This window comes from Ranitomeya variabilis, chromosome 4, assembly GCF_051348905.1.
Source record: "Ranitomeya variabilis isolate aRanVar5 chromosome 4, aRanVar5.hap1, whole genome shotgun sequence".
NCBI classification, from domain to species: domain Eukaryota; kingdom Metazoa; phylum Chordata; class Amphibia; order Anura; family Dendrobatidae; genus Ranitomeya; species Ranitomeya variabilis.
Window position 1 is genome coordinate 653,500,775 of NC_135235.1, and position 27,528 is coordinate 653,528,302.

At 42.1% G+C, this 27,528-nt stretch overlaps 1 protein-coding gene across 1 annotated transcript in view; it reads right to left on the reverse strand.

Moving 5' to 3' along the window:
* The window catches only part of LOC143767048 (uncharacterized), a 35,164-nt gene extending 20,216 nt beyond the window's left edge, over positions 1–14,948 (reverse strand). The window contains exons 1-8 of the mRNA XM_077255069.1: positions 14,803–14,948; positions 14,497–14,676; positions 14,290–14,413; positions 14,125–14,207; positions 13,837–13,927; positions 11,392–12,474; positions 6,634–6,768; positions 5,728–5,783 (exon numbers count right to left, since the gene is read on the reverse strand). Coding sequence (XP_077111184.1) covers positions 5,728–5,783; positions 6,634–6,768; positions 11,392–12,474; positions 13,837–13,927; positions 14,125–14,207; positions 14,290–14,413; positions 14,497–14,676; positions 14,803–14,880 — 1,830 coding nt within the window. The 5' untranslated portion in view covers positions 14,881–14,948. The remainder of the gene's footprint in view (positions 1–5,727; positions 5,784–6,633; positions 6,769–11,391; positions 12,475–13,836; positions 13,928–14,124; positions 14,208–14,289; positions 14,414–14,496; positions 14,677–14,802) is intronic.
* Between the last annotated feature and the right edge of the window lie 12,580 nt (positions 14,949–27,528).

Consider the following 27,528-nt stretch of genomic DNA (forward strand, 5'->3'; position numbering starts at 1 on the left):
TAGGCCCGGTCCGTGACCCTGCCGAGGGGCGTACAGTAAATAAGTATGACGGATGATGGTGGTGAAGCTGTAGTGGTGCGGTGCAGTAAATAACAAGGACACCAGGTTGCAGTCTCTTTACCTCTTTACTGAAGATCTCTGGGTCCTCAGTCCGGAATCCGGATAACCAGGCTGCGCAAGTCCGGCCGGTCCAATGGCACCTCCAGAGTTCTCTTAGCAGGTGGAAATCTGTGCCTTCCTTCTAGCGCTATGTGTTGCGGTCCTTCCCTGCTGTGCTTACAGAAAGTCCCCACAACTGTTGTGTCTGTTTCTTAAGTTCCCTCACAACTCGATTAGATGATGTTCTGCTAATCCACCGTCCCTCCCTGATGTTCTGGTTGGGACGGCACCCGTTTGACGGGTAGGCTCGGAGCTCTTCCGGGACCCTAGAGTCGCCCCTCTCCACAAGTTGCCCCCCAAGACTGCATAGGTGATTTAAGTTAGACAGCCCGCCTTAGACTGACTGTCCTGCCGCTGTTTAGAGTATGGCTTGAAGCTGGATGTTGTAATACTCCCTCGGCGTTCCGGCCACCGGTAGTGCGCCTCAGTAGGATGTTGCCTCGGTCTTACAGCACGACTCCTACTGGTATTTCTCCTATTGCTTTGATCTCGTTTCTCACTCAGCACAATCTATCTTGCTTCTGGTCCTTCCTTGGGCACCGCCGCTATCCTGAGCAGGCACGGTCCCGTTATGTTCGTTCAAGTTGCCAAGCCTCTGTCAGGATCCCACCCCTGACAGAGACCCTACTGTATCTTCCCCCACAACACCCTCTGCCACCAGGTGTTGCCTGGTTCCAACCCAGTCAGCTTTCCCATCTCACTTCCTGCCTGACCCCCAGTTTACCCACTATGGTGGGGAGTGGCCTAGTGAATAGAACTCTTAGCTCCCCCCGGAGGCCCGACTGTGAAATGTATTGGTGTCTGTGATACCTGATCCGACGAACTCCTTCAGTGCCATCAGACGCACTATAGCTCCCCATAGTGGCGGAGCCACAGTACTGCAACGACCAGGACTCTGGGGCGCTGCATTAACCCTTGCTCTGCATTCCCTGCGTTCCTGCATACCGGTACCTGCTTACAAGTGTACAGAGCAGAGCTGTGTTTGTAACATGTGTATGGAGCAGAGCTGTGTGTATGATAAGTACAGAGCAGAGCTGTGTAAGATGTGTACAGAGATGTGTGCGGAGCCATGTGTGTATGATATGTACGAAGTAGAGATATGTGTACGATATGTACTTAGCAGAGCTGTGTGTATAAGATGTGTACGGAGATGTGTGTATGATGTGTACAGAGCTGTGTGTGTAATGTGTACGAGCAGAGCTGTGTGTGTATGATATGTAAAGAGCAGAGATGTGTGTATGATGTGTACAGAGCAGAGCTGTGTGTGTATGATATGTACAGAGCAGAGATGTGTGTATGATGTGTACAGAGCAGAGCTGTGTGTGTATGATATGTACAGAGCAGAGATGTGTGTATGATGTGTACAGAGCAGAGCTGTGTGTGTATATGTACAAAGCAGAGATGTGTGTGTATGGAGCAGAGATGTGTGTGTATGATGTATACAGAGCAGAGCTGTGTGTGTAACGTGTACAAGCAGAGCTGTGTGTGTATGATATGTACAGAGCAGAGATGTGTGTATGATATGTACAGATAAGAGCTGTGTGTAACATGTGTATGGAGCAGAGCTGTGTGTGTATGATATGTAAGATGCAAAAATGTGTGTATGATGTGTGCGGAGCAGAGCTGTGTGTTTATGATGTGTACAGAGCAGAGCTGTGTGTTTATGATGTGTACAGAGCAGAGCTGTGTGTGTAACATGTGTACGAAGCAGAGATGTGTGTATGATGTGTGCCGAGTAGTGTTGAGCATTCCGATACCGCAAGTATCGGGTATCGGCCGATATTTGCGGTATCGGAATTCCGATATTTTGTGATATCGGAAATCGGAATCGGAAGTTCCCAGTGTATGGTTCCCAGGGTCTGGAGGAGAGGACACTTTCCTTCAGGCCCTGGGATCCATATTCATGTAAAAAATAAAGAATAAAATTAAAAAATATGGATATACTCACCCCTCCGGCGGCCCCGGCTCTCACCGGTCCAAGCGTCTGCCTCCGTTCCTAAGAATGCAGGGAGTCAAGGACCTTCGATGACGTCGCCGCTTGTGATTGGTCGCGTGGCCGCTCATGTGACCGCTCACGCGACCAATCACAAGCAGCGACGTCATCGAAGGTCCTTCACTCGCTCATTCTTAGGAACGGAGGCTGCCGGTTGCAGCGGTTACAACCAGGGCACGTCAGAGGGTGAGTATATCCCTATTTTTTATTTTTATTCTTTATTTTACACATGAATATGGATCCCAGGGCCTGAAGGAGAGTTTCCTCTCCTTCAGACCCTGGGAACCATCCAGGATACCTTCCGATACTTGTGTCCCATTGACTTGTATTGGTATCGGTATCGGCGATATCCGATATTTTTCGGATATCGGCCGATACAATCCGATACCGATACTTTCAAGTATCGGAAGGTATCGCTCAACACTAGTGCCGAGCAAGAAGCAAAGCTATGTGTGTAAGATATGCATGGAGATATTTGTATGATGTGTAGGGAGCAGAGCTGTGTGTGTATGAAATGTACAGAGCAGAGCTGTCTGTGTACAGGGTGTACGGAGGAGAGCCGTGTGTATGATGCGTACGGAGCGGAGCTGTGTGTGTACTGAGGAGAGTCGTGTGTATGATGTGTACAGAGCAGAGCTGTGTGTGTACGGAGAAGAGCCGTGTGTATGATGTGTAAGGAGCGGAGCTGTGTGTGTACGGAGGAGAGTCGTGTCTATGATGTGTACAGAGCAGAGCTGTGTGTGTACGGAGGAGAGCCGTGTGTATGATGTGTACGGAGCGGAGCTGTGTGTGTACGGAGGAGAGTCGTATCTATGATGTGTACGGAGCGGAGCTGTGTGTGTACGGAGGAGAGTCGTGTGTATGATGTGTACGGTGCGGAGCTGTGTGTGTATGGAGGAGAGCTGTGTGTATGATGTGTACGGTGCGGAGCTGTGTGTGTACGGAGGAGAGTCGTGTGTATGATGTGTACAGAGCAGAGCTGTGTGTGTACGGAGGAGAGCCGTGTGTATGATGTGTACGGAGCGGAGCTGTGTGTGTACGGAGGAGAGTCGTGTGTATGATGTGTACAGAGCAGAGCTGTGTGTGTACGGAGGAGAGCCGTGTGTATCATGTGTAAGGAGCGGAGCTGTGTGTGTACGGAGGAGAGTCGTGTCTATGATGTGTACGGAGCGGAGCTGTGTGTGTACGGAGGAGAGTCGTGTCTATGATGTGTACAGAGCAGAGCTGTGTGAGTATGGAGGAGAGCCGTGTGTATGATGTGTACGGAGCGGAGCTGTGGGTGTATGATGTGTACAGAGATGTGTGTATGATGTGTGCAGAGTGGAGTCGTGCGTGTATAACGCAGACAAAGCGGAGCAGTGTATGTATGAATCAGCTTTGTCTTTTGCCTTCCACACCTAACCACATCCCGGTCTCTCCTCGCTCGCTGGTTCCAGAGATCTGTCCGACTGGCTAGAAATGAAATTACAATTGGGGACATTCTCTGACATGTGAGCTATATTACCAGTGGAAACTATATTTGACACCTGATCATTTATTCTTTACTGGCTTCTAGATCACATGAATTGTAGCAAATCATTTTGCTCATCTCTAATATATAATATAAGTTTAATTCAAGTTTTTAGGCATTCACTGAACCTGTCAAATTCAAACAATTTGCAAATCACATGGTGGGAATTGCTTAAAATGGCCACCCTTATATTATACATCATAGAAGGATGACATTATATGAGGCGCTGACAGGTGGGTTACCTCATAATGCCATTCAACCACACATCACATAGTACAACACAGCCAATGAGAGGAGACTATCATAGTCTGTATAAAAGCAGCAGGAAATGCAGCAGTCATTTTGTAGGGAATCTGTATAATAGTAGGATGTTACAGCTTAGCAATGGAGAACTAGGGAAACGGACCTTAGGTTAAGTGGGAGTGGGTGGAATCAAGGTTATTGTAGGCTTTCCTGATAAGATAAGTTTTCATACTGCATTTGAAATTTTCAATCATGGCAGATCTGATATGCTGAGGTAGTGTGTTCCAAAGTATGGGGGATCCTCAGGAGAAATCTTTGAGACAGTTATGTGAGGAACTTACATGGGCAGAGGAAAGAAGATCTTTTGAAGATCTGTGATTACGAGTGGGGAGGTATCGGGAGGCAAGATTATGGATGATCTTGTAGTGATTGTTAATAATTTAAGCAGAATTTGCTTGGGAATTGAAAGCCAATGAAAGATTGGCACAAGGGAAGATAGGGGAGAGGAGCATCAGTTGGCCAGTAGAGTTAAAAATCGGCAAAAATCTAATTTTATGAAATAAAATAAAAAAATATAAGAATAAGGTATATGTGTTTACCTGAGATACTGACTGGTTTCATCTAAAAACTTTAAACTTATTAAAGTTTTTAAACTTATATTTAAAGTTTAAATAAATTATTATTTAAATATATTTTAAATGACTATATTTCAATAGAAGCTTGATGCTATTTTGTGGATGGCGTGGCTTTTAATGGATTGCTCTGCACTACACATGCTTCTAATGTAAACACAAAACCCAGCTGCATTTTAAATGCAGGAGGGGGATATCACACTTCAATTAGCCCCCAACTCCATAACATTGCATAACAAAATAGGAGGACACGGAGTACATAAGTGCATATACATTTTTTTGTAATTTTATTTGTCTATCAAAAAATATATGTATAAAAAAACATTACAATACAAAAAACACATTCAGGGAAACAAAGAGATATTGAGGTCACGGTCTACAGTTGTATAACCATGCAGTCGCACATGATATCAAACAATCACATGGATTCAGTGTTATTATGTCAATGCACCAATACGGTTTAAAAAGGCAGTAGGTCAGGCAATCGTATCTATATATGTATTTGTATCAAAATGTGCATCATAATTCAAAAGACCGTGTCAAAACCTGATAAGATGTATCCCACCTGAGGCATGAAGGTGCTGCAACCAGCGTCTATTACAAAATTGCACATGCCCCGCAATCTACCCAGAAAGGGAAAGAGGGAAGGAAAAAAAGAGTGCTATAGTGCAGTGTGTCAGGGGAAGGTACCATTCCATGGAGAAAATGTATTTAGTTAAAGTATATAATATACCTATCGCTCATCGGTCCTTACCCAGAAACAAGACAGTGTCCCCCCTGGTCAGGTGAAGCAGTCCCGACGTACGTTTCGCTTTCTCAAGGGAATGTACTGTGTTGGATGCACAGGACCATCTTAAGCCCCAGGTGACTGATCACATGTTAGAAATTCTCCAATCACAGTGGCATCAATGGCGCATGCACAGTGGGCCCGAAAGGTCCCGCCATATGCTGAAAAGGCATTCAGCGTCACTGCACGCGCCCGGGGAGCACGCCGGACACCACGAGCAACACCATGGATGCACACAGCCATGGATCACAAATATTTAAAATAATACACCCATGGTAATAACATAGTTCTTCCTATTGGAAAAGGCGTCTTCACAATCACAGATGCTCTTGGTTGATGTGTTCTGATATGGTTAGTAGTAAGGGTCCATCCGGGGTACAGTATCACAGAAGGTATCCATTACATCAGATGTGGTGTTAATGTCCGATGGGTACAGCATATAAAAAAAGGTCACACACTCTAAAAAAGAAGAGTAACAAAAAAACACAATTTAAAACCACAACTAAAAACAAGTGAAAACACACAACACCTGACCGGCCGGGTAGGATGGCTCAGCAGAGAATATACATGGATAATAATACTTCAATATAGGGAATTTTTATCACAGGAAGGGAGAAAATGTCAATGTCTCATTAAGAGCCCTCAGGGTCACAGTATCCAGAATCACCATCCATTTGATTTCCATCTGGGTCAGGATCTTCTTATTGTTACCCCCCGATACCAAGATGTAACACATCGATTCCCCTGACCATGAAACTTTCATGGAATAGTCTTAAGGTCAGAGGGATCAGACACTTTCTTGGCTGCGCCAATGTCCCGCACATGCTCCCGCACTCTCACCCTCAGCTCCCTTGAGGTAAGGCCAATGTAAATTTTTGGACACCCACATGTGGCGTAATATATGACGTCAGTACTGCCACATGAGATCCGTTGGCGGATGTTAAAATCTCTCTTACCATCAGAGGACTGAAAGGTGGAGCAGCGCAGGACATTGGAACAGGCAAGACAATGGCCACATGGTATTGACCCAGGTGTAGGGCCTCTGGACCCAAATGGGTTCCTCGAGATTGGTACATAATGACTCCGAACCAGTAAGTCCTTTAAAAGCGGTGCCCAGGGAAGGATCGGAACCCAATATGCCCCAATGTTTCTTAAGAATTTGGCGCATCGGATTCCCACTCATGGTTATACATGGAGATGAACCTAATAGGTCCATCTTTGTTGTCACTCTTAGAGTGACTCTGTGAGTGCAACAGATCACTCCGGGGGGTCTTTCTGGCCCTATCATATCCACGTTTTATACATCTACCACTGTACCCACGTATTTGAAAACGTGTCTTTAAATCAGCAGCCTGTGCCTCAAATTTTGGTTCTGATGAACAGATCCGTCTCACCCTGAGGAACTGTCCGACAGGGACGGCCCTCATCGTAGCTGAATGATTTGCTGAAGTAGGGTGGATTAAAGCATTAACCAATGTAGGTTTCATGCAGCCAGAGGGATCTACCTCCAGAGCGATGTCCAGGAAGTTAATTTTCATACAATCCGCAGCATGCTTAAGGCGAATGTTGTATGGGTTTCGGTTTAAATCCTCCATGAAAGCATTGAGCTGATGCACCGTCCCAGCCCACAGAAATAAAATGTCATCAATATATCGATGCCAGCACAGCACATGGGAGGCGGCCTGGGCGCCCCATTACCAAAAATGAATCTCTCCCAATATCTCAATGGATCCCTCTGCTTCTGAGATTGTTTTCTCTTGACATATTGTATTTTATGATAGTGGTAACATTTATTTGATATGACTTGCGTTTATTTGTGAAAAAAATGGAAATTTGACGAATATTTTGAAAATTTCACAATTTTCAAACTTAATTTTTATGCCCTTAAATGAGAGTTATATCGCACAAAATAGTTAATAAATAACATTTCCCATATGTCTACTTTACATTAGCTCAATCTTTGAAACCTAATTTTTCTTTTTAGGAAGTTATAAGGGTTAAAAGTTGACCGGCGATATTTCATTTTTACAACAAAATTTGCAAAACCAATTTTTTTTAGGGAGCACTTCACATTTGAAGCGAATTTGAGAGACCTATATGACAGAAAATACCCAAAAGTGACACCATTCTGAAAACTGCACCCCTCAAGGTGCTCAAAACCACATTAAAAAAGTTTATTAACCCTTCAGGTGCTTCACAGAAATTTTTGGAATGTGGAAGGAAAAAAATAAACATTTACTTTTCTTTCACAAGGGTAACAGGAGAAAATGGACCATACAATTTGTTGCACAATTTATCCTGAGCACTCCGATACCCCATATGTGGGGGAAATCTACTGTTTGAGCACACAGCAGTGCTTGGAAGGGAAGGAGCGGATTGTTGACTTTTTGAATGTAAAATATGCTGGAATAATTAGTGGCTGCCATGTTGCGTTTGGAGAGCCCCTGATGTGCCTAAACAGTGGAAATCCCCCACATGTGACACCATTTTGGAAACTATACTGTTCCTCGTGCGGTATAAGTGATTAGGCGACTATATTCTTCGGGTCGGTGCGATTACAGTGATACCAGATTTATAGCTGGTTTTTATATTTGGCTTCTGTCACACACTAAAAGACTCGTTTTATTGCGAAAACCAGTTTTTCCATCACCACACTTTGAGAGCTATAATTTTTTCATATTTCGGCTGACAGTCATGTGATGCCTTGTTTTTTTGCGGGACAAGCTGATGTTTTTATTAGTACCATTTTTGGGCACATGACATTTTTTGATTGGTTTCTATTCCGATTTTTGGGAGACAGAATGAACAAAAACAAGCAATTCAGGAATTACTTTTTGTTTTTTTTATACCAATCCGCGTGTGGTAAAATTTGTAAGACCACTTTATTCTTCTGTTCAGTACGATTACAGCGATACCCAATTTATATATTTTTTTATGTTTTGGCGCTTTTACACAATAAAGACTATTTTATAGAAAAATAATTATTGTTGCATTGCTTTATTCCGATAGCTATAACTTTTTTATTTTTCTATTATTTTTATTTTCTTATGGAGCTGTATTATAGCTTGTATTTTGTGGGACAAGATGCAATTTTCAGCGCTACCATTTTTATTTACATTTGTCTTTTTGATCGCATTGTTTTTTTGTCTCTTTTTATTTATTTTTTTACAGTGTTCACTGAAGGGGTTAACTAGTGGTTCAGTTGTATAGAGCAGGTCATCAGGGATGCGGTGATACCAAATATGTGTACTTTTATTGTTCATTTTTTTATTCACATGAATATATTTATTGGAAAAACATTTTTTTCTTTTTTTTACATTGTCCCATCCTGGGACATCACTGTAGAGTGTCACATTAGCATCTGACAGGCAGGGAAAGGGGCATGTCAGCACCTGCTCTCAGCAGGCGCTCACAAGCCACCTTCCCTGTTGGACCTGAAGAACCCCGCGGCCATCTTGCAGCCAGGAGTCTCCTTGGAGACCATCAGGAACGCGATCGCATTGTCCTGATGGAATTGCGCAGGGAACTGATTCTTCTCATTAGATGGGTTAAATGCCCGTGATCGGTGCTAGCACCGATCATGGGAGTTGCTGCAGGGTGTCAGCTCTCATACAGAGCTGACACCCTCACCCGATCGCCGCAGCACTCAGCTTGAGGCCGCGCAATCATGCCGCCGTACCTGTACAGCTGTTTGAGGGAATGCAGCTCCAGCATAGCAGTATATGTATGTTGCATGTCAGGAAAGGGTTAAAAAGAATTTGGGGGAAGAGTCACAGAGACTGATTGATTTACATTGATCGGGCGGCAGAAATTCTAGTTAATGGGGGCACAGTGCTGGCTGGATAATTTGTTTGGGAAGGTGCTGTAGATAACAAGAGAGGGCTCTATGTGTTATATATATATATATATATATATATATATATATATATATATATATATATATATAAAATATAAAGGAAACACTTAAACAACAGAATATAACTCCAAGAAAATCAAACTTCTGTGAAATCAAACTGTCCACTTAGGAAGCAACACTGGTTGACAATCAATTTCACATGCTGTTGTGCAAATGGAAGAGACAACAGATGGAAATTTTTGGCAATTATCAAGACACACTCAATAAAGGAGTGGTTCTGCAGGTGGGGACCACAGACAACATCTCAGTAGCAATGCTTTCTGGCTGATGTTTTGGTCACTTTTGAATGTTGGTTGTGCTTTCACACTCGTGGTAGCATGAGACGGACTCTACAACCCACACAAGTGGCTCAGGTAGTGCAGCTCATCAGAATGCTGTAGATAAGCCCCTGATGGTGGTGGCCGAAGCTTATATACGAAAAAGTAGGTGACAGATTCCCTTTTAGTAAGTACAATAGCTGTCTAATAAGTCAATAGTTTGTGATAGATACAATTTGAGAGGCAGACAGTCAAACGGTTAAATGTCTATATATTTTTTAAATTATCTTTTATTTTTAACTCAATTCCCTCTTCCCAAAAAGGAAGGAGAAAGAAATACTAGGTGCATACCCCAAAAATAGCAGTGGCAGCTGGCTGCAGTATTGGTGTGGTGTGTATGTACATCAAATTAATCTAATATTACAGGTGTTCGAAAAATCTGTAGTTTGTGACACGCATACTTTACTACGCAGTGAGAGATTTTTATTTTTTTTACAGCAATATTGCCACTCTGGTTCTGCATGAATGCAAAAAAATGTGGAACTAAAAGGCAGCAGCACTATAACCACTATCATCAATCAATGCTTGCTCTCCTATTTCTCTCATTTTTCCTAAACTCTTTTCTTTAGAGACTATTCACAATTCTTCTTCACTGCTGTCCTACAACACATACTATCTGCAGAGTTTGCTGATCATTTGATGATTGGTTTATAGATGCGACATCATCTCACTATTCAGATTCAACATAAAATGTGTTATGATCCGGTGACCCTGGAGCCGCATGAGACTTTCTCTGGAGTAGGTGGTACCTGTACCGACCGCAAACCCTAAACTGACACCACAACTAGAAGTAGCCGTGGGATGTACCTAACACGGCCTAGACACCTCGACACAGCCGGAGGACTAAATACCCCTAAAGTTGGAAATGGGAATTCTATCTGGCCTCAGAGCAGAACCCCAAAGGATAGGCAGCCCCCCACAAATATTGACTGTAAGTTTAAGAGGAAAGACGAACGCAGGCAGAAAACAGGATTTAGCAAAAGAGGCACTTCTAGCTAAATAGAAAAGGATAGGACAGAATTCTAAGCGGTCAGTATTAAAACCCTAAAAATATCCACAGCAGATAATACAAATATTCTACATCTAACTAAAGACATAGAAGGTATATCTGCATCTTCAGAGAATCCAGCAAGACAGAAAAATCCAAAGTCTAAGCTGGACAAAAACACAATAAATTGCACTGAACTGTAAGCACACTGCATGTGTGCAACAGAGACAAAAAACCAGACACTTATCTTAGCTGAATTGACAGCAGGGCATGAGGAGCCAGAGAGAGATGCAATCCCTCCAAGAACAATGGACAACTGGCAGGGACTCTTGGATCCTGCACACCTAAATACCTAATAGAGCTGCAATCAGCAGAAACACCTGCCAAGGATTACAACCCAGATACAACTGCACTACTATCAACAACCACCGGAGGAAGCCCAAGAGCAGAATTCACAACAAAAATGGATGCTGCATTCCCTGCTGCTGCTTTTATACAGTCTAAGATAGAGCCTCCTGACTGACTGGGTATGTGATAGCTGAAAGGCGTTAAGGGGAAGCCCACCCATCCACACCTTAGATCATGTGAGCCTATAATGTGTAATATAGTGGTAGCCATGATAGGCAAGTCGCGCAAAGAGAATTGAAAATTGTTCAAATTTGCCGAGTACAATGAATTCCTAGAAATGCGATAGGAATTCAATTCAAATTGATGATCATAGTAACATGTTTTTAGATAACTGTAAAATATTTACCACACTCAGGGGATGAATATGGCATCTTATCTGTTCTAATGATACAAGATTTGTTCTCCTAGTAAAACATTTTCTGCATTCTCAGCATGAACATGGCTTCTCTTCTGTGTGATTTCTCTGATGTGTAACAAGACCCGACCTGTATTTAAAAGATTTTCCACATTTTGAACATGAAAATGGTATTTCCCCTGTGTGAATTTTTTTATGATCAACAAGATTAGATTTCCTAGAAAAACATTTCCCACATTCAGAGCATGAATATGGCTTTTCTCCTGTGTGAGTTTTTTCATGGTCAATAAGATTTACTTTCTGAGAAAAACGTTTCCCGCATTCTAAGCATGAAAATGGTTTCTCTCCTGTGTGACTTTTCTGATGCACTGAAAGATGTGATTTTCTGACAAAACACTTCCCACATTCTGTGCATAAGTATGGCTTCTCCCCAGTGTGAATTCTCTGATGCATAACAAGATCTGACTTCTTTTTAAAACATTTCCCACATTCTGAACATGTAAATGGCTTCTCCCCTGTGTGAGTTTTTTGATGATCAACAAGACTTGATTTTCGAGAAAAACATTTCCCACATTCTAAACATGAAAATGGTTTCTCTCCTGTGTGACTTCGCTCATGTCTAATATAATGTGATGGGCAGTTAAAACATACTCCACATTCTGAACATGAGAAACGCTTCTCCCCAGTCTGACTTCGCTCATATGTAATAAGATGTGATTTCTTTGTAAAACATTTCCTGCAAATAGAACATGAAAATGGTTTCATTTCAGTTTGTTGATGCTCAAAAAAATATGGTTTCCAGGAAAAACATTTTGCACATTCTGGCCATGAAAAGTATTTAGCTTCTGGGCGAATTTTCTCAGTTTTAACAAGATTTGATATGTCTATGTAACATTTTCCACATTTTAAACATGCAAATACAGTCTCCCCTTTGTGAAATCTTTCATCTTCACCATCTTTTATGTTATTTTCTTTAACAGTCTGTAATGAATAAGAAGATAGGAGCTGTTGAAAAAGATCAGATGATAGATCTTCGCGGTGAAGAGCTGATGATAGATCTGGTATAATGGCATGCTCCGCATATGTTTCTTGTTTGATTTCATGATCATCTCCTTTCAAATCTGAAGATATCACATATCCATTTGAAGTTCTGATACAGTCACCTGCTGAGAATCAAACTGATTATTTTTATATAATAGAAACTTAATATTGATATTTCAATTTTAATATTTTTGTAAAAACCTTGGTATACAAATTGCAGGGCATGTAGAAAAATTCAAACTAAATGGAAGGTACAAAAATGTGCGACAAATACAGAATTCTAATAACACAATTAATCACCCTACCTGACATTACACATTGTTTTATTAATAATTTTCTGGGACTGTGATTTTACATTTCTTTGAAACCACAACAAATACATCAATACAAACTGTATGATAATTCAAATTTAGATGTCAAGACTTGTGTCATGACATTGCAGCGAGCACTCTAGTTCGAGGACTTCCAGTCGCGACTAGACAAGGCACATCCCTGCGCATCTAAAGGTCACAAGGGCGTGACATCACGATGTGCTCTTCAACCTCATGACACATATGCCAGAGTCTTTCCGTGCCAGGTTGCAGCCAGAATGGGTTTCAGCCCATGGAGGAGGTAAGAAGGGGTGCTGAGAATTTGGGGGACAGCAGTGGAGATGGCCATAACGGTGAGGCATTAGTTGATTTTTTTTTCTAGTGTTACATTCATTATGCTCTTTGGTCTAGAAAGCCCCAAGAGCATAATAAGGGGTATTCAATTCCTGGAGAATAAATTAGCTGCAGAACGAAATTTCCAGCAAAATTCAAGCAATTTGGCTAATTTGAATCTCGTCAAATCTGCTCATCTCCAGTATGTAGGTTCTGAGAGATAAGATATTTATTAGTCTTCAAATGGCTAATATTCCCTTTAAAGGTAAAGAGAAGTAACAGGCTTATTAGCAAAATTATAGGATTTACAGTTATTCTCTCCACTAAACCTTGCAAGGAGTTATGGGTTTTACTTCATGAAGATTCACCGTTTGTTGTACTCAAGAACACTGTAAGATATTGTGCACAAGGACTATTAAGTGCTGTAAATGATCCAAACTTTAACTGTAGTTGTTATAACAATTGTGTGAGGTTCTCATGGAGACGTCTTCAGTTAAGTTTCCAGAAAATTGTGCTGTTTGCAATGATTGTTACGAGTATGAATGGTTATCGATTATTACTTAGATATAAATACTTGAGATCAAAGCTCGAAGACATTATGCTAAGATATTTAAAGAATTTTTATTGTTGCATTTTTATTCTTATACCCTTATTTCATCATCTATAACACAGCGATATATTCATCCATATTCATTCAGTATTTTGGCTGAAGAAATTAATCGAAAGTTGAGAAACCTGAAAGACCACAGAACTCAAAACAAATAACACATAAAGATATCAACCATACCAACCAGTGACTGAGAAGAATCTGTTATTTCTCTGCATTTAGTGGTTTCTACTCACCTGGGCGATTATCTGCAGGAATCTCCTCTTTACACCGCTCATCATCCCACACATATGTCTCTATAGTATTAATACGGGTCAGATCTTCACCCTGAAACAAATATTGTAAAAGTCACAGCTAGATGGAAAAGTCGAATCTATGATCAGCTGTAATCCTGCCATCTCACCGTTCTCATTACATAAGTATAGAACATATAATACTGGAGGATAAAACAAGACTGAACACAAAACCTTCACAGCCGTCTACACATCATAGGGGAGATCTCATGACACCTTCTCTCCATCTACCTGATGATCCTGAGGAACACTGGGATTTTCTTCTGTACCATCCTGTGGGAGAAGAGGACGGGGACACCTATTTCTGGATAGAACTGGAAAAAAAAACATACAGGGACTGACTTCCTTCTTTACATTGATAATTATAGGCCGTGTGTATTTAGTCCTGTCTATTACCTGGTGATGTGAGGGGCTGGGGAACCTCCGTCATGACGTCTTTGTACAGATCTTTGTGTCCTTCTAAATACTCCCACTCCTCCATGGAGAAATAGATGGTGACATCCTGACACCTTATAGGAACCTGACACATACAAAGATACCATCATCCCCCCAATCCCTTCATAGCGTTACTGTAAAATGTCCCAGCATTCCCAGCAGTGTCACCTCTCCAGTCAGCAGCTCAATCATTTTGTAGGCAAGTTCTAGGATCTTTTGGTCTTGGATGTCCTCATATGTCAAGAGGCAAGGTGGAGGCCTCATGATTGGACTCGTTGTTCTTCCACAATCCTCAGACACAGGGGCCTGACACCACTCACTAGAGGTCTTCTTCACTACTGTGTAATCCTGGTTATGGAGAGACACATTAATTAATCTCTCTACAGACATTTCCAGAGTTCTAACCTCTCCAGTTCTGTTCATCTGCTATTCCCATAGATAACAGTGATGTAATGAGACGCCTGCATCGCTCACCTCTCCAGTAAGCCGAAAGAGGATCTCTAGGGTGAGATGTAATATCTTCTCCGCCATCTTGTCCCTGTCCCTAACCATCTTTGATGGGTCAATCAGAAAAATTCTCTTATATAGAAGATCTCCACTGAGAGGATCAGATATTGTAGAAATCTGAATGGGGAGAGGATGAGCCGGTTTAACATCATAAAGACCTCATGTAATAATACAACTACTGGAAACATAACTGAGGACAACATTTGTCACATCTTCACATAAACAGTACAACTAATTACTGGCGGAAAACATATTTCCAGCATTTAACAGGGGATTATTGCTACAGACCATCACAGACCTCAGGTCGTACATACTGGCATGACCACTGCAACAAGTATTGTCTTTTCAGAAATATAACAGACTTAAAGAGACCATGGCCTACTGTAATGACTGATTTGTAGTTTCAAACTTTACAATGCATCCACTTTCACTACCACCAGAGAAAAATTCACAGTATACAACTTTGGTTCTTTCAGAGCTGAATCTATTTATTCAGATTTCAGGCCCAGGGACAAGAACAAAGGGACATATTCAGTGTGATTACAGGCAAATATACATAAATAACCCCAAATCCACACATTTATTCATCAGTGATCATAACATAGTAGTCTTTTTTTCCCCTTATCCTATTTTTATTTATTTGCTTCCTTGTGGCCACATCTGTCAGAAGCCAAAAGCCTCCAAAACGGCCTCCTTGGACAGGCTTAATCTCTAGCTTCTATGTGTAACAGATCAAAGAATAGCCTCAGACTTTACAATTAACTGTCTATGGTACAAAACTAGAAAACTCGCAGTCAAAACTTCCCATAAAAGTATAACTTTATTAATACAAAAATATTTGACTCTTTATATCATTTGACATGGGCCCCATACTTTATGCATTAGAGTGATTTTATTATACTGATGTCATCGCTGCTAGTCTGCTTTGAGCCTGTGGGCATATGGACCGTTACTTAGTGTGTGTCTTGGTTTCCCCTACTATCCATTAACCTGGTCTCCAGTGTTTTTTATGTGTATTTTTGTATTAATAAAGTTATACTTTTATGGGAAGTTTTGACTGCGAGTTTTCTAGTTTTGTACCATATGGTTGGCAGTTGTTTCCTGATCATGGTCTGGATATACATGCATTGAGGCACCTATGTTTCCTTTTTGCACTTTTGCTTATAGGTACAGTGGGGCAAAAAAGTATTTAGTCAGTCAGCAATAGTGCAAGTTCCACCACTTAAAAAGATGAGAGGCGTCTGTAATTTACATCATAGGTAGACCTCAACTATGGGAGACAAACTGAGAAAAAAAAATCCAGAAAATCACATTGTCTGTTTTTTTATAATTTTATTTGCATATTATGGTGGAAAATAAGTATTTGGTCAGAAACAAAATTTCATCTCAATACTTTGTAATACATCCTTTGTTTGCAATGACAGAGGTCAAACATTTTCTGTAAGTCTTCACAAGGTTGCCACACACTGTTGTTGGTATGTTGGCCCATTCCTCCATGCAGATCTCCTCTAGAGCAGTGATGTTTTTGGCTTTTCACTTGGCAACACGGACTTTCAACTCCCTCCAAAGGTTTTCTATAGGGTTGAGATCTGGAGACTGGCTAGGCCACTCCAGGACCTTGAAATGCTTCTTACGAAGCCACTCCTTCGTTGCCCTGGCGGTGTGCTTTGGATCATTGTCATGTTGAAAGACCCAGCCACGTTTCATCTTCAATGCCCTTGCTGATGGAAGGAGGTTTGCACTAAAAATCTCACGATACATGGCCCCATTCATTCTTTCATGTACCCGGATCAGTCGTCCTGGCCCCTTTGCAGAGAAACAGCCCCAAAGCATGATGTTTCCACCACCATGCTTTACAGTAGGTATGGTGTTTGATGGATGCAACTCAGTATTCTTTTTCCTCCAAACACGACAAGTTGTGTTTCTACCAAACAGTTCCAGTTTGGTTTCATCAGACCATAGGACATTCTCCCAAAACTCCTCTGGATCATCCAAATGCTCTCTAGCAAACTTCAGACGGGCCCGGACATGTACTGGCTTAAGCAGTGGGACACGTCTGGCACTGCAGGATCTGAGTCCATGGTGGCGTAGTGTGTTACTTATGGTAGGCCTTGTTACATTGGTCCCAGCTCTCTGCAGTTCATTCACTAGGTCCCCCCGCGTGGTTCTGGGATTTTTGCTCACCATTCTTGTGATCATTCTGACCCCACGGGGTGGGATTTTGCGTGGAGCCCCAGATCGAGGGAGATTATCAGTGGTCTTGAATGTCTTCCATTTTCTAATTATTGCTCCCACTGTTGATTTCTTCACTCCAAGCTGGTTGGCTATTGCAGATTCAGTCTTCCCAGCCTGGTGCAGGGCTACAATTTTGTTTCTGGTGTCCTTTGACAGCTCTTTGGTCTTCACCATAGTGGAGTTTGGAGTCAGACTGTTTGAGGGTGTGCACAGGTGTCTTTTTATACTGATAACAAGTTTAAACAGGTGCCATTACCACAGGTAATGAGTGGAGGAAAGAGGAGACTCTTAAAGAAGAAGTTACAGGTCTGTGAGAGCCAGAAATCTTGATTGTTTGTTAATGACCAAATACTTATTTTCCACCAGAATATGCACATAAAATGATAAAAAAAAACAGACAATGTGATTTTCTGGATTTTTTTTTCTCAGTTTGTCTCCCATAGTTGAGGTCTACCTATGATGTAAATTACAGACGCCTCTCATCTTTTTAAGTGGTGGAACTTGCACTATTGCTGACTGACTAAATACTTTTTTGCCCCACTGTATCTCTGCATGATTATGTATTTAACAATCTCCTCTTAAATGAACTGTCTATACAGAGATCCAGGGCCCTCCCGTTGTTTCCACAGAATGGCTGTCGGCTTGGTAAACGAAACTGAGAAAAGTGATGTGTAACTAGCCAGGTCTAAAACTGAGGGACAGTACCTGAGACAGAATCAGTGAGTTTAATTAGGATGTGCTACTTCCCTAATGGCTACGGTAGGGATCTTAACACTACTGCTGTGCTGCTGGACACCACACAACCCAATCAGCCAGGCAGGGTGGCAGCAGAGGTCTCAGACAAACTAATCCCTGGATGGATAGCACCTGCATTGGCTGCGTGTCTCCTTCATCATCAGTTCCGCGAGCAGAGTCTGACTGAGGGCTTTCCTGCACTACCATACTCAAATGAATATTTATACACATTATACATGAGTATAAACATAAACAAACAGTATACAAATAGGAAAATAATTCTCCTCAGATTTTTTTTTAAGTTGCATTCTCTGGAATGCAGATTTTTTTTTAACTTGCTCTTCATGAGTGTACTGTAGCCATATGACAGTCAGTTGTAGCTGCGAGTTTGATGAACCATAGAGCCAGTAAAAAGGTAAAAAATAGAACTCAATAGACCCCTGTCTGCATTTTTTTGTACATATTCCCATCACATGCATCTTCATTGGCCTGAATTACTCTATGTTGGATCTTCTGGACACTGTGGAGACCTGTGACATCATTGCTGGTTCTGGCTGGGCCTTAGGTGACACACTTCATTACATCATGACATCTGAGGCCTAAAGTAGGCTGGAGAGGATTCATATGATTGGAAAAGGTCAAAGCAAGAGGTGCAGAGGACTGGATGGTGAGCTGCAGGGCAGTGAAACAGGTGAGTGGTGAGTATTGATATTTTCTTTTTACATTCTATGTTGATTTTGTTCTGAGGTCTTCAAAGATCCCAGAAGAACTTCAAAGAACTTTGCTGCAAATCAAATTTCACCGTAAAATCGTCATTATTTGATAAATTCAATCCTTGGTAGACTTGATACTCTCTAATAAATATACACTGTGTTCCAAATTATTATGCACAAAGAGTTTTTGAGTGATAAGGTTAGAATTTTTTTTGTTTGTCATTTAAACTCATTGATGGTGATGTGTGTCAGGGCTCTTTATATCACTGAAAGCAATTGCAGATACCTGTGCAAATTAGTTTGGCAGGTGTGTCCAAATAAAGGCAAGACTACTTAAGAAGGCTGTTCCACATTATTAAGCAGCCTACATTTTTGGCCAAAATGGGAAAGAAAAAGGATGTGTCGGCTGCTGAGAAGCAACAAATTGTGGAGTATTTAGGTCAAGGCATGACTACAATCAAAATTGCCAAGACACTTCATCGTGATCATCGCACAATGAAGAAGTATGTAGCTGATTCCCAGCACACACGTGTGCGTGCTGATAAGGAAAAATTGAGGACTCTTTCCAACAGGCAATTGCGTAAGGTTAAAAGAGCAGCTGCAAAAATGCCTGGTCATAGCAGCAGACAAGTTTTTGAAGCTGCTGGTGCCTCCAACATCCCCAGAACAACAAGATGCAGGGTCCTTCAGAGGTGCGTAAGCCATCCTGTCGACCACCTCTATCCACTGCACACAAGCAGAAACAGCTCCAGTGGGCCAAACGATACATGAAGACTGACTTCCAAACTGTTTTGTTCACCGATGAGTGCCGTGCAACGCTCGATGGTCCAGATGGATAGAGTGGAGGATGGCTAGTTGATGGACACCCCACGAAAACACGGCTAAGGCGCCAATAAGGAGGAGGTGGAGTAATGTTTTGGGCTGGAATCATGGGGAGAGAGATTGTCGGCCCCTTTATGATCCCTGAAGGGGTAAAGATGAACTCCATAATCTATGTGGAGTTTCTAAAAACACTTCCTGCCATGGTTCAAGAGGAAGAACCGTGCTTTCCGGAGCAAGATCATTTTCATGCATGATAATGCACCGTCTGATGCTGCAAAAACACATCTGCATCTCTGGCTGCTATGGGCATAAAAGAGGACAAACTTATGGTGTGGCCACCATCTTCCCCTGGCCTCAACCCCATTGAGAACCTCTGGAGCATCATCAAAAGGAGTGTCTATGATGGCGGGAGGCAGTTCACATCTAAGCAACAGCTCTGGGAGGGTATTCTGTCCACATGCAAAACAATTGAAGCAGAAACCATCCAAAAACTGACAAATTCAATGGACGAGAGAGTTCAGAAGCTTCTTTCGAACAAGGGGTCCTATGTGCAAATGTAACATCACCTAGAATAAAGTTTTCACTTGAAAACTGTTTGATTTCATTTTGTAATAAGCTGATAATGCTTATAACTTCACAATTGACCATTTTTTTGTTCAAAATAAAATAAAAAAGGTTGAAAACTCTGCTGTGCATAATAATTTGGAACATGCATTTTGAGTGTTTATTTTTTTTAAAAAGATACTGTTTTCATAGGCAGTTTGTTCCAAAACATTGAAATTATACTAGAATGGTAGATGACTGGAAAATAACAATGACTGCAATTCAGATAGGTAATTTAGAGAAAGTATGAGGAAATATTATTTGCATAATAATTTGGAACACAGTGTATACACAATAAATATGCACATGTTACACACAAATGAGTTTAGTACGTAGCACAGTCACTCAGTGCAGGGAAAAAGAGTCTCGAACACTGTTCACTGGCTGCAATATCATCACATCATCACCCATATTTCCTGACCCTCTCACCCTATATTTATCTGTCATTACTGGTATACTCACTGGCTGCAATATCATCACCCATATTTTCTGACCCCTCTCACCCTGTATTTACCTGTCATTACTGGATGGATATATAAGGATACAGCAGAAATATGCCAGAAATGAGCCAGAAGTGAGCAGAAGACCTGTCCTCTGCCTTCGACACAGTTGACCACTGCTTCCGACTACAGATCCTCTCTTCCTTTGGTTTCAAAGACTTCGCCCTATCCTGGATCTCCTCATACCTTACCAACCGCACATTTAGTGTTTCCTACTCCCACACTACCTCTTCATCTCGACCCCTCTCTGCTGGTGTCCCTCAAGGCTGTCCTAGGACCCCTTCTCTTCTCAATCTATACCCTTGGCCTGGGACAACTCAAAGTCCTATGGCTTCCAGTACCATCTATATCAGTATTTCTCAGCTCCAGTCCTCAAGACCCACCAACAGGTCATGTTTTCAGGATGTCCTTAGTATTGCATAGGTGATAGAATTAATGCTTGAGCAGGTGATGAAATTATCACCTGTTCAATACTCAGGATATCCTGAAAACTTGACCTGTTGGTGGGTCTTGAGGACTGGAGTTGAGAAACACTGATCTATATGCTGATGACACTCAGATCTACCTCTCTGGCTCAGATGTCACCTCTCTGCTGTCTAGAATCCAGGAGTGTCTATCAGCCATATCCTCCTCCTCTTGCTACCTCAAGCTCAATATGGACAAATCTGAAGTAATTATCTTTCCTCCATCTCGCATACCTTCCCTACACGTGGATAGCACTGCAGCCTTGCAGCGCTGGAGTCCTGGGTTCCAATCCTACCTTGGACAACATCAACAAAGAGTTTGTATATTCTCTCCGTGTTTGCGTAAGTTTCCTCCGGGTACTCCGGTTTCCTCCCACAATTCCAAAGACATACTGATAGGGAATTTAGATTGTGAGCCCCAATGGGGACAGCGATGATAATGTGTGCAACCTGTAAAGCTCTGTGGAATATGTTAGCGCTATCTAAAAATAAAGATTATTATTATTATTACTAGTGATGAGCGAGTATACTCGTTGCTCGGGTTTTCCAGAGCACACTCAGGTGGTCTCCGAGTATTTGTGACTGCTCAGAGATTTATTTTCCTTGCCACAGCTGCATGACTGGCAACTGTTAGACAGCTTGATTACATGTGGGGATTCCCTAGCAACCAGGCAAACCCCTCATGTACTCAGGCTGGCTAGAAGCCGTAAATCATGCAACTGTGTCAACAGAAACGAAACCTCTGAGCAGTTACAAATACTCGGAGACCACCCGAGCGTGCTCTGGAAAACCCGAGCAATGAATATACTCGCTCATCACTATTCCCTACCTGATCTATCCATCACAATAAACAAAAACACACTTTCTCATGTCCCGGAAATCCGCTGCCTCGGAGTAACCCTTGACTCTGCCCTATCCTTCACACCACACATCTAAGCTCTTTCCAGCTCCTGTCGCCTCCAGTTCAAAAACATTTCCAGAATCCGTTCTTTCCTCAACCCTCACTCTACCAAAATGCTTGTGCATGCCCTAATCATCTCCCGCCTCAACTACTTCAACATCCTCCTCTGTGGCCTACCTTCTAACACTCTCACACCCCTACAGTCCATCCTTAACTCTGCTGCTTGACTAAATCTCTCTCCTCGCTTCACTCCTGCTTCCCCGCTTTGCAAATCCCTTTACTGGCTCCCAATTTCCCAGCGTATCCAGTTTAAACTACTAACACTGACCTACAAAAGCCATCCATAACCTTTCTCCTCCGTATATTTCCATACAAATCTCTCAATTTCTTCCCTCACGTAATCTCCGGTCCTCCCAAGACCTCCTTCTCTCCTCCACGCTTAATTGCTCCTCACCCAATCGCCTCCAAGACTTCTCCTGAATATCCCCCATCCTCTGGAATTTTGTGCCCCAACATGTTAGGTTATTCACATTTGGATCGTTCAGACGGAACCTGAAAACCCATCTCTTCAAAGAAGCTTACAGCCTGTAATGTCCACACAGCCAGCTCAACACCATTGGAGCTACTGCAACCCCCAACTTACTCTGTCTCCTTCCCCAAAATCCTGTAGAATATAAGCCCGCAAGGGCAGCGTCCTCTTCCCTCTGTACCAGTCTGTCATTGTTAGTTTGTTTACTGTTAGTTATATCTATAATTTTTATATAACCCTCTCGTGTACAGCATGAAGCCAGCAGACACCCGACAAGCACAGGAGAACAACACTTCTTATGATGAGAAGCTAAAGTAGAAGATGTAAGGTGGTACTGGAGCCACAATACAGCTGGGAGCACTATCTCCAGAAATGGAGGGGTTACTGCCCCCTGCCCCCGCCCAGTAATGGGGAATCTCCAGCACCTACCTCCACCTGCAGTGCCGCACACCACATATATGGCTGTTCTGTGCGCACAGGACCTGTGATGAGGTCACAGGAGGGGAGGAGTCAGGGGTCACATGATCAGGGGCCTCAGTGTATACAGGACTCTGCTGTTCTGGTTGTCATGGTGTTGGATGAGGGGAAGTTTATGTGTGGGGTCAGGAGGGGTTTACAGGGTGGATGTAGCAGAGCCATGTGTACGAGGTGTACGGAGCGGAGCCGTGTGTGCACGAGGTGTACGGAGCGGAGCCGTGTGTGTACGAGGTGTACAGAGCGAAGCCGTGTGTGTACGAGGTGTATGGAGCAGAGCCATGTGTGTACGAGGTGTATGGAGCGGAGCCGCGTGTGTACGAGGTGTATGGAGTGGAGCCACGTGTGTACGAGGTGTATGGAGCGGAGCTGTGTGTGTACGGAGTGGAGCCGCATGTGTACGAGGTGTATGGAGCGGAGTCACGTGTGTACGGGGTGTATGGAGCGGAGCTGTGTGTGTATGGGGTGGAGCAATACATATACGATGGGTGTAAAATGGAGATGTGCACGAGTATGGCCGGCGTCACACTCAGCATAGGGAAATACGGTCCTTATTTTACAGGCGTAATATGCAGAAATGATCCCAATACAGGGATCCGTATGTCATCCATAAGCAGGGTGTGTCTGCGTATTTTACGCATGTTAACCTCCGTATGTAATCCGTATGGCTCCGTACTGCGTTTTTTTCACGCAACCTTACAAAATGGACATTTAACGGTTTTGAGGCCTGAAAATAATTTAAATCATCAGCATAAACTCTATTTAAGGACTCTACAACAGCTGAAACCCTCCCATATGGCGATTTTGTTGCTGTGCTTGTGTAGGTGTTTTGGTGGTACTTGGACAACGTGTGACCTCCTGCAATTCACACCAACTCAGCGGGTGTTATTTAATTGGGTCTTGTCACGCCGCTTTGGCCAGCCATACCCCGTGATAGTTGAAGAATGTGGGTGCATCCACTTTTGCGGCAACGCCTCTTTAAAGGGCATTTTCACCGACTCTATTCATCTCTGCGGACACATCCGGACAAACTCTTCCAGTACTGTCACATGACAATACCCACCTTTGATATCTTGTTGGAGACAGTACGTCCAGGAATAACGTATCAGGATACCAGGATGCGGAAATGCATATCCGCAGAGGAGCGTCTTCTCCTTACCTTACGGTATATATACACCATCCTCACATACTGTATGTTGATGATGTTTTTTTGTACTATTTTGATTTTCATAGCATCTTATTTAAATTATATTCATACATTTTTTATTAATCATATACAAATATGTATTAAATGTTAGTATCCTGTGTAAATTTAGGAAGGTACACTGGTCTCCTGCCTTTTTTGACCCTCATATTACTTTGGTTTACTAGGGTTTTTTAAAGCATTGTAACATAGCTAATTTTTATTTTGCTTTCAGACTCCTGTCAACTGGATCATCTTATGCGGGACAACATCTTGAATTTCTCATAGGGCGGTCCACTATTTCCGGCATTGTGCGTAATACATGTGTTCCAAAAATGGGACAAACTACATGAACTTGTGATGCCGGAGACCAAAAGGGAGGATTGGCTGAAAATAGCCAGTGGCTTTTCTGACTGTTGTCAATTTCCGCACTGTATTGGAGCACTGGATGGGAAACATATCAGGGTGTGTAAGCCACTGAACTCATTCACCCAATTCTATAATTCTAAGCAGTTTTTTTCGGTAGTTCTGTTAGCTGTAGTTGACAGTAACTACAGGTTTATAATTGTAGATATTGGGGCTTATGGGCGAACTGGAGACTCTAGAGTCTTCAATGCGTCTATTATGGGTCAGCGGCTACGTGAAAACCTGTTGGACCTCCCACCACCACAACTCCCAGGCTCCAATGCTGAAGCAGTCCCATATGTACTTGTGGCAGATGAGGCCTTCCAATTGACCAGGCATGTCATGAGGCCCTATCCCCGGCGCAACCTTGACGACCGGCGGCGTGTCTTTAATGTCAGACTTTCACGGGCACGGCGACTGGTGGAGTGCGCCTTTGGCATTATGGCATCCAAATGGCGTGTTCTCCAGTCTGCCATTCAACTGAGTGAGGCAAGTGTCAATGAAGTCAAAAAAGCTTGTGTTGTTCTACACAACTTCACAAGAATTCATGAGTGCTCCTTAGCTGACAGTGTTGAAGGCATGTTGGCTAATGTGGGTAGGCCTACAACACAAGTTCTTCCTCCATGGCGTCCCCTTTCTGGCATAAACGTTAGGGATATTTTTACAAATTATTTTGTTTCTCAGGGAGCTACTCCCTGGCAAGATAATGCTGTTTCTTTGTTGTAATTTTTTCATATATATCTATATATATTTTCAGAAAAAATGCATAAATTACTTAACTATGTGTGTTTCATTGACTTATGTAACAATATTATTATTATTAATTATTTTAGCGCCATTTATTCCATGGCGCTTTACATGTGAGGAGGGGTATACATAATAAAAACAGGTACAATAATCTTGAACAATACAAGTCACAACTGGTACAGGAGGAGAGAGGACCCTGCCCGCGAGGGCTCACAATCTACAAGGGATGGGTGAGGATACAGTAGGTGAGGATAGAGCTGGTCGAGCAGCGGTTTGGTCAATCGGTGGTTACTGCAGGTTGTAGGCTTGCCGGAAGAGGTAGGGCTTCAGGTTCTTTTTGACGTTTTCGATGGTAGGTAAGAGTCTAATATGTTGTGGTAGAGAGTTCCAGAGTAGGGGTGATGCGCGAGAGAAATCTTGTATGCGATTGTGGGAAGAGGAGATAAGAGGGGAGTAGAGAAGGAGATCTTGTGAGGATCGGAGGTTGCGTGCAGGAAAGTACCGTGAGATGTTTATCAACCGAGTAATTGCGTATGATGTTGTAATGATTTGTCCAACAAACTGAAATTGACTTTTGACTATATTTTTTTATTGAACACCACAAGGCCTCAAAGGAATATAAAGACAGGCCACAAGAATGTATAGTTAAAAATACATATTTTATTTCAAAGAAGGATAAAAATCTCAACCTTAAATACACAAATACAATGTAGAAAGTGCCTCCAATCTAACATAGGTCAAGTGGGAACTCATACAAATATCGATACAGAAGCGTATTATTCAACAAGCCACCTGATGGCTATTTGTTATATACGTCGACATGATAACGGCAACCATGAGAAAGGCTAAAAAGTAAAGTGCACGGTGTATATATATATATATATATATATATATATATATATATATCAGATGCTATTGGAATCGCTGCGCCTGATCTAATGCGCAGATGTGGAAATGGTCAATTTTAACATAAGTGCAAGCTACTAATAAATAAGTATATATAAGATGATAACGTGCCATAATATAATTTAATAAAACCGAGACACCTGGAGTGAATATGATTTGACAATTGCATAAAACCAACCCGATACTTAACCGGAAGTGACGAACCTTGTACAGTAACCAAGCAACATGTTAGCGTACTGAGGGTACAATACCAACTTAAATTCCTAGCGAAAACGCTGTGACAATATTGACATAAAAACTAAAGGTGGTGACCATCATACAATAAAATTGCATGGTGACTAAGTATTAGCGGCGCATGCGCTGTCGGCACCGCAAGCCATGGGATCCACCAACCGCTTGGTGACAACTAAAGTGCATAATAGATAAATAAAGTGCAACTCATTACAAGACACATATCAATATCCTAGCAATTAATAAATACATACATAATTATAGCATAACCTAACAATAGCATCTATACAAATCCTACATACAAATGAGGACAAATACACAATAAATAAAGACATATACAAATTCATAAAATGACCAAAAGAAATAAGAAGAGTCTTTGTATAGCTGTCCGTTGAGTGTCCCACGTGAGACATGGAGATCCAGTTTGCCAACATACTCCGAAATTGCAATCTGGCCATAAATAAGATCTATGAGGCTGAGGTATACTATTGAGATAAACAAACATACAATACAGTTAATAAATACATAATAAAAACCTAATAAAACAAAACAAAAATACCAAATCCCATAAAACAATATCTGATTAGAAAACTCAATTATGAAAAAATGCAAAGAACTGCCTATAAAAAGGCCCCAAAGCCCAAACTCTCATTTAGCCCCGGGGAGCCATGGTACCCAGTCTATAGATCCAGCAGCTTTCAGTCTGTGCCAAAAGTCGCCCTAAATCACCACCACATATCCCCATAGATACCGAATCAATACCCCTCACTACAAGGCCCACAGTACTGCAATTATGATAGATCTTAAAATGGCGGGGTAATGTTTTAAGAGCTGTTTCGTCTTCGATTGTTTTGGCCTTCTCAATGTCTCTGCAGTGTTCTCTGATCGGCACCTTGAGTTCACGGGTGGTGAGGCCAATATAAATCTTACCACAGGGGCAAGTAGCGTGATAAATCACCCCTTTAGTAGAACAATTGATGTACTTCCTGATGTCATATTTTTTTGAGCCATCAAAGTTAACAAATGTTGTTGCTTTAGTGGTATTGGCACAGGCTTTGCAAAGCCCACACGGATAAAAACCAGCATTAGGACCATTTCCAAAATTCCTGTTGGAACCGGTGGGGTTGTAAAAACTATGTACCAAAGTATCTGACAAATTTTTGGACCTCCTAGCCATAATCAATGGTTTAGTAGGCAGAATTTTCTTCAATATAGGGTCTGCAAAAAGAATTTGCCAATGCCTAT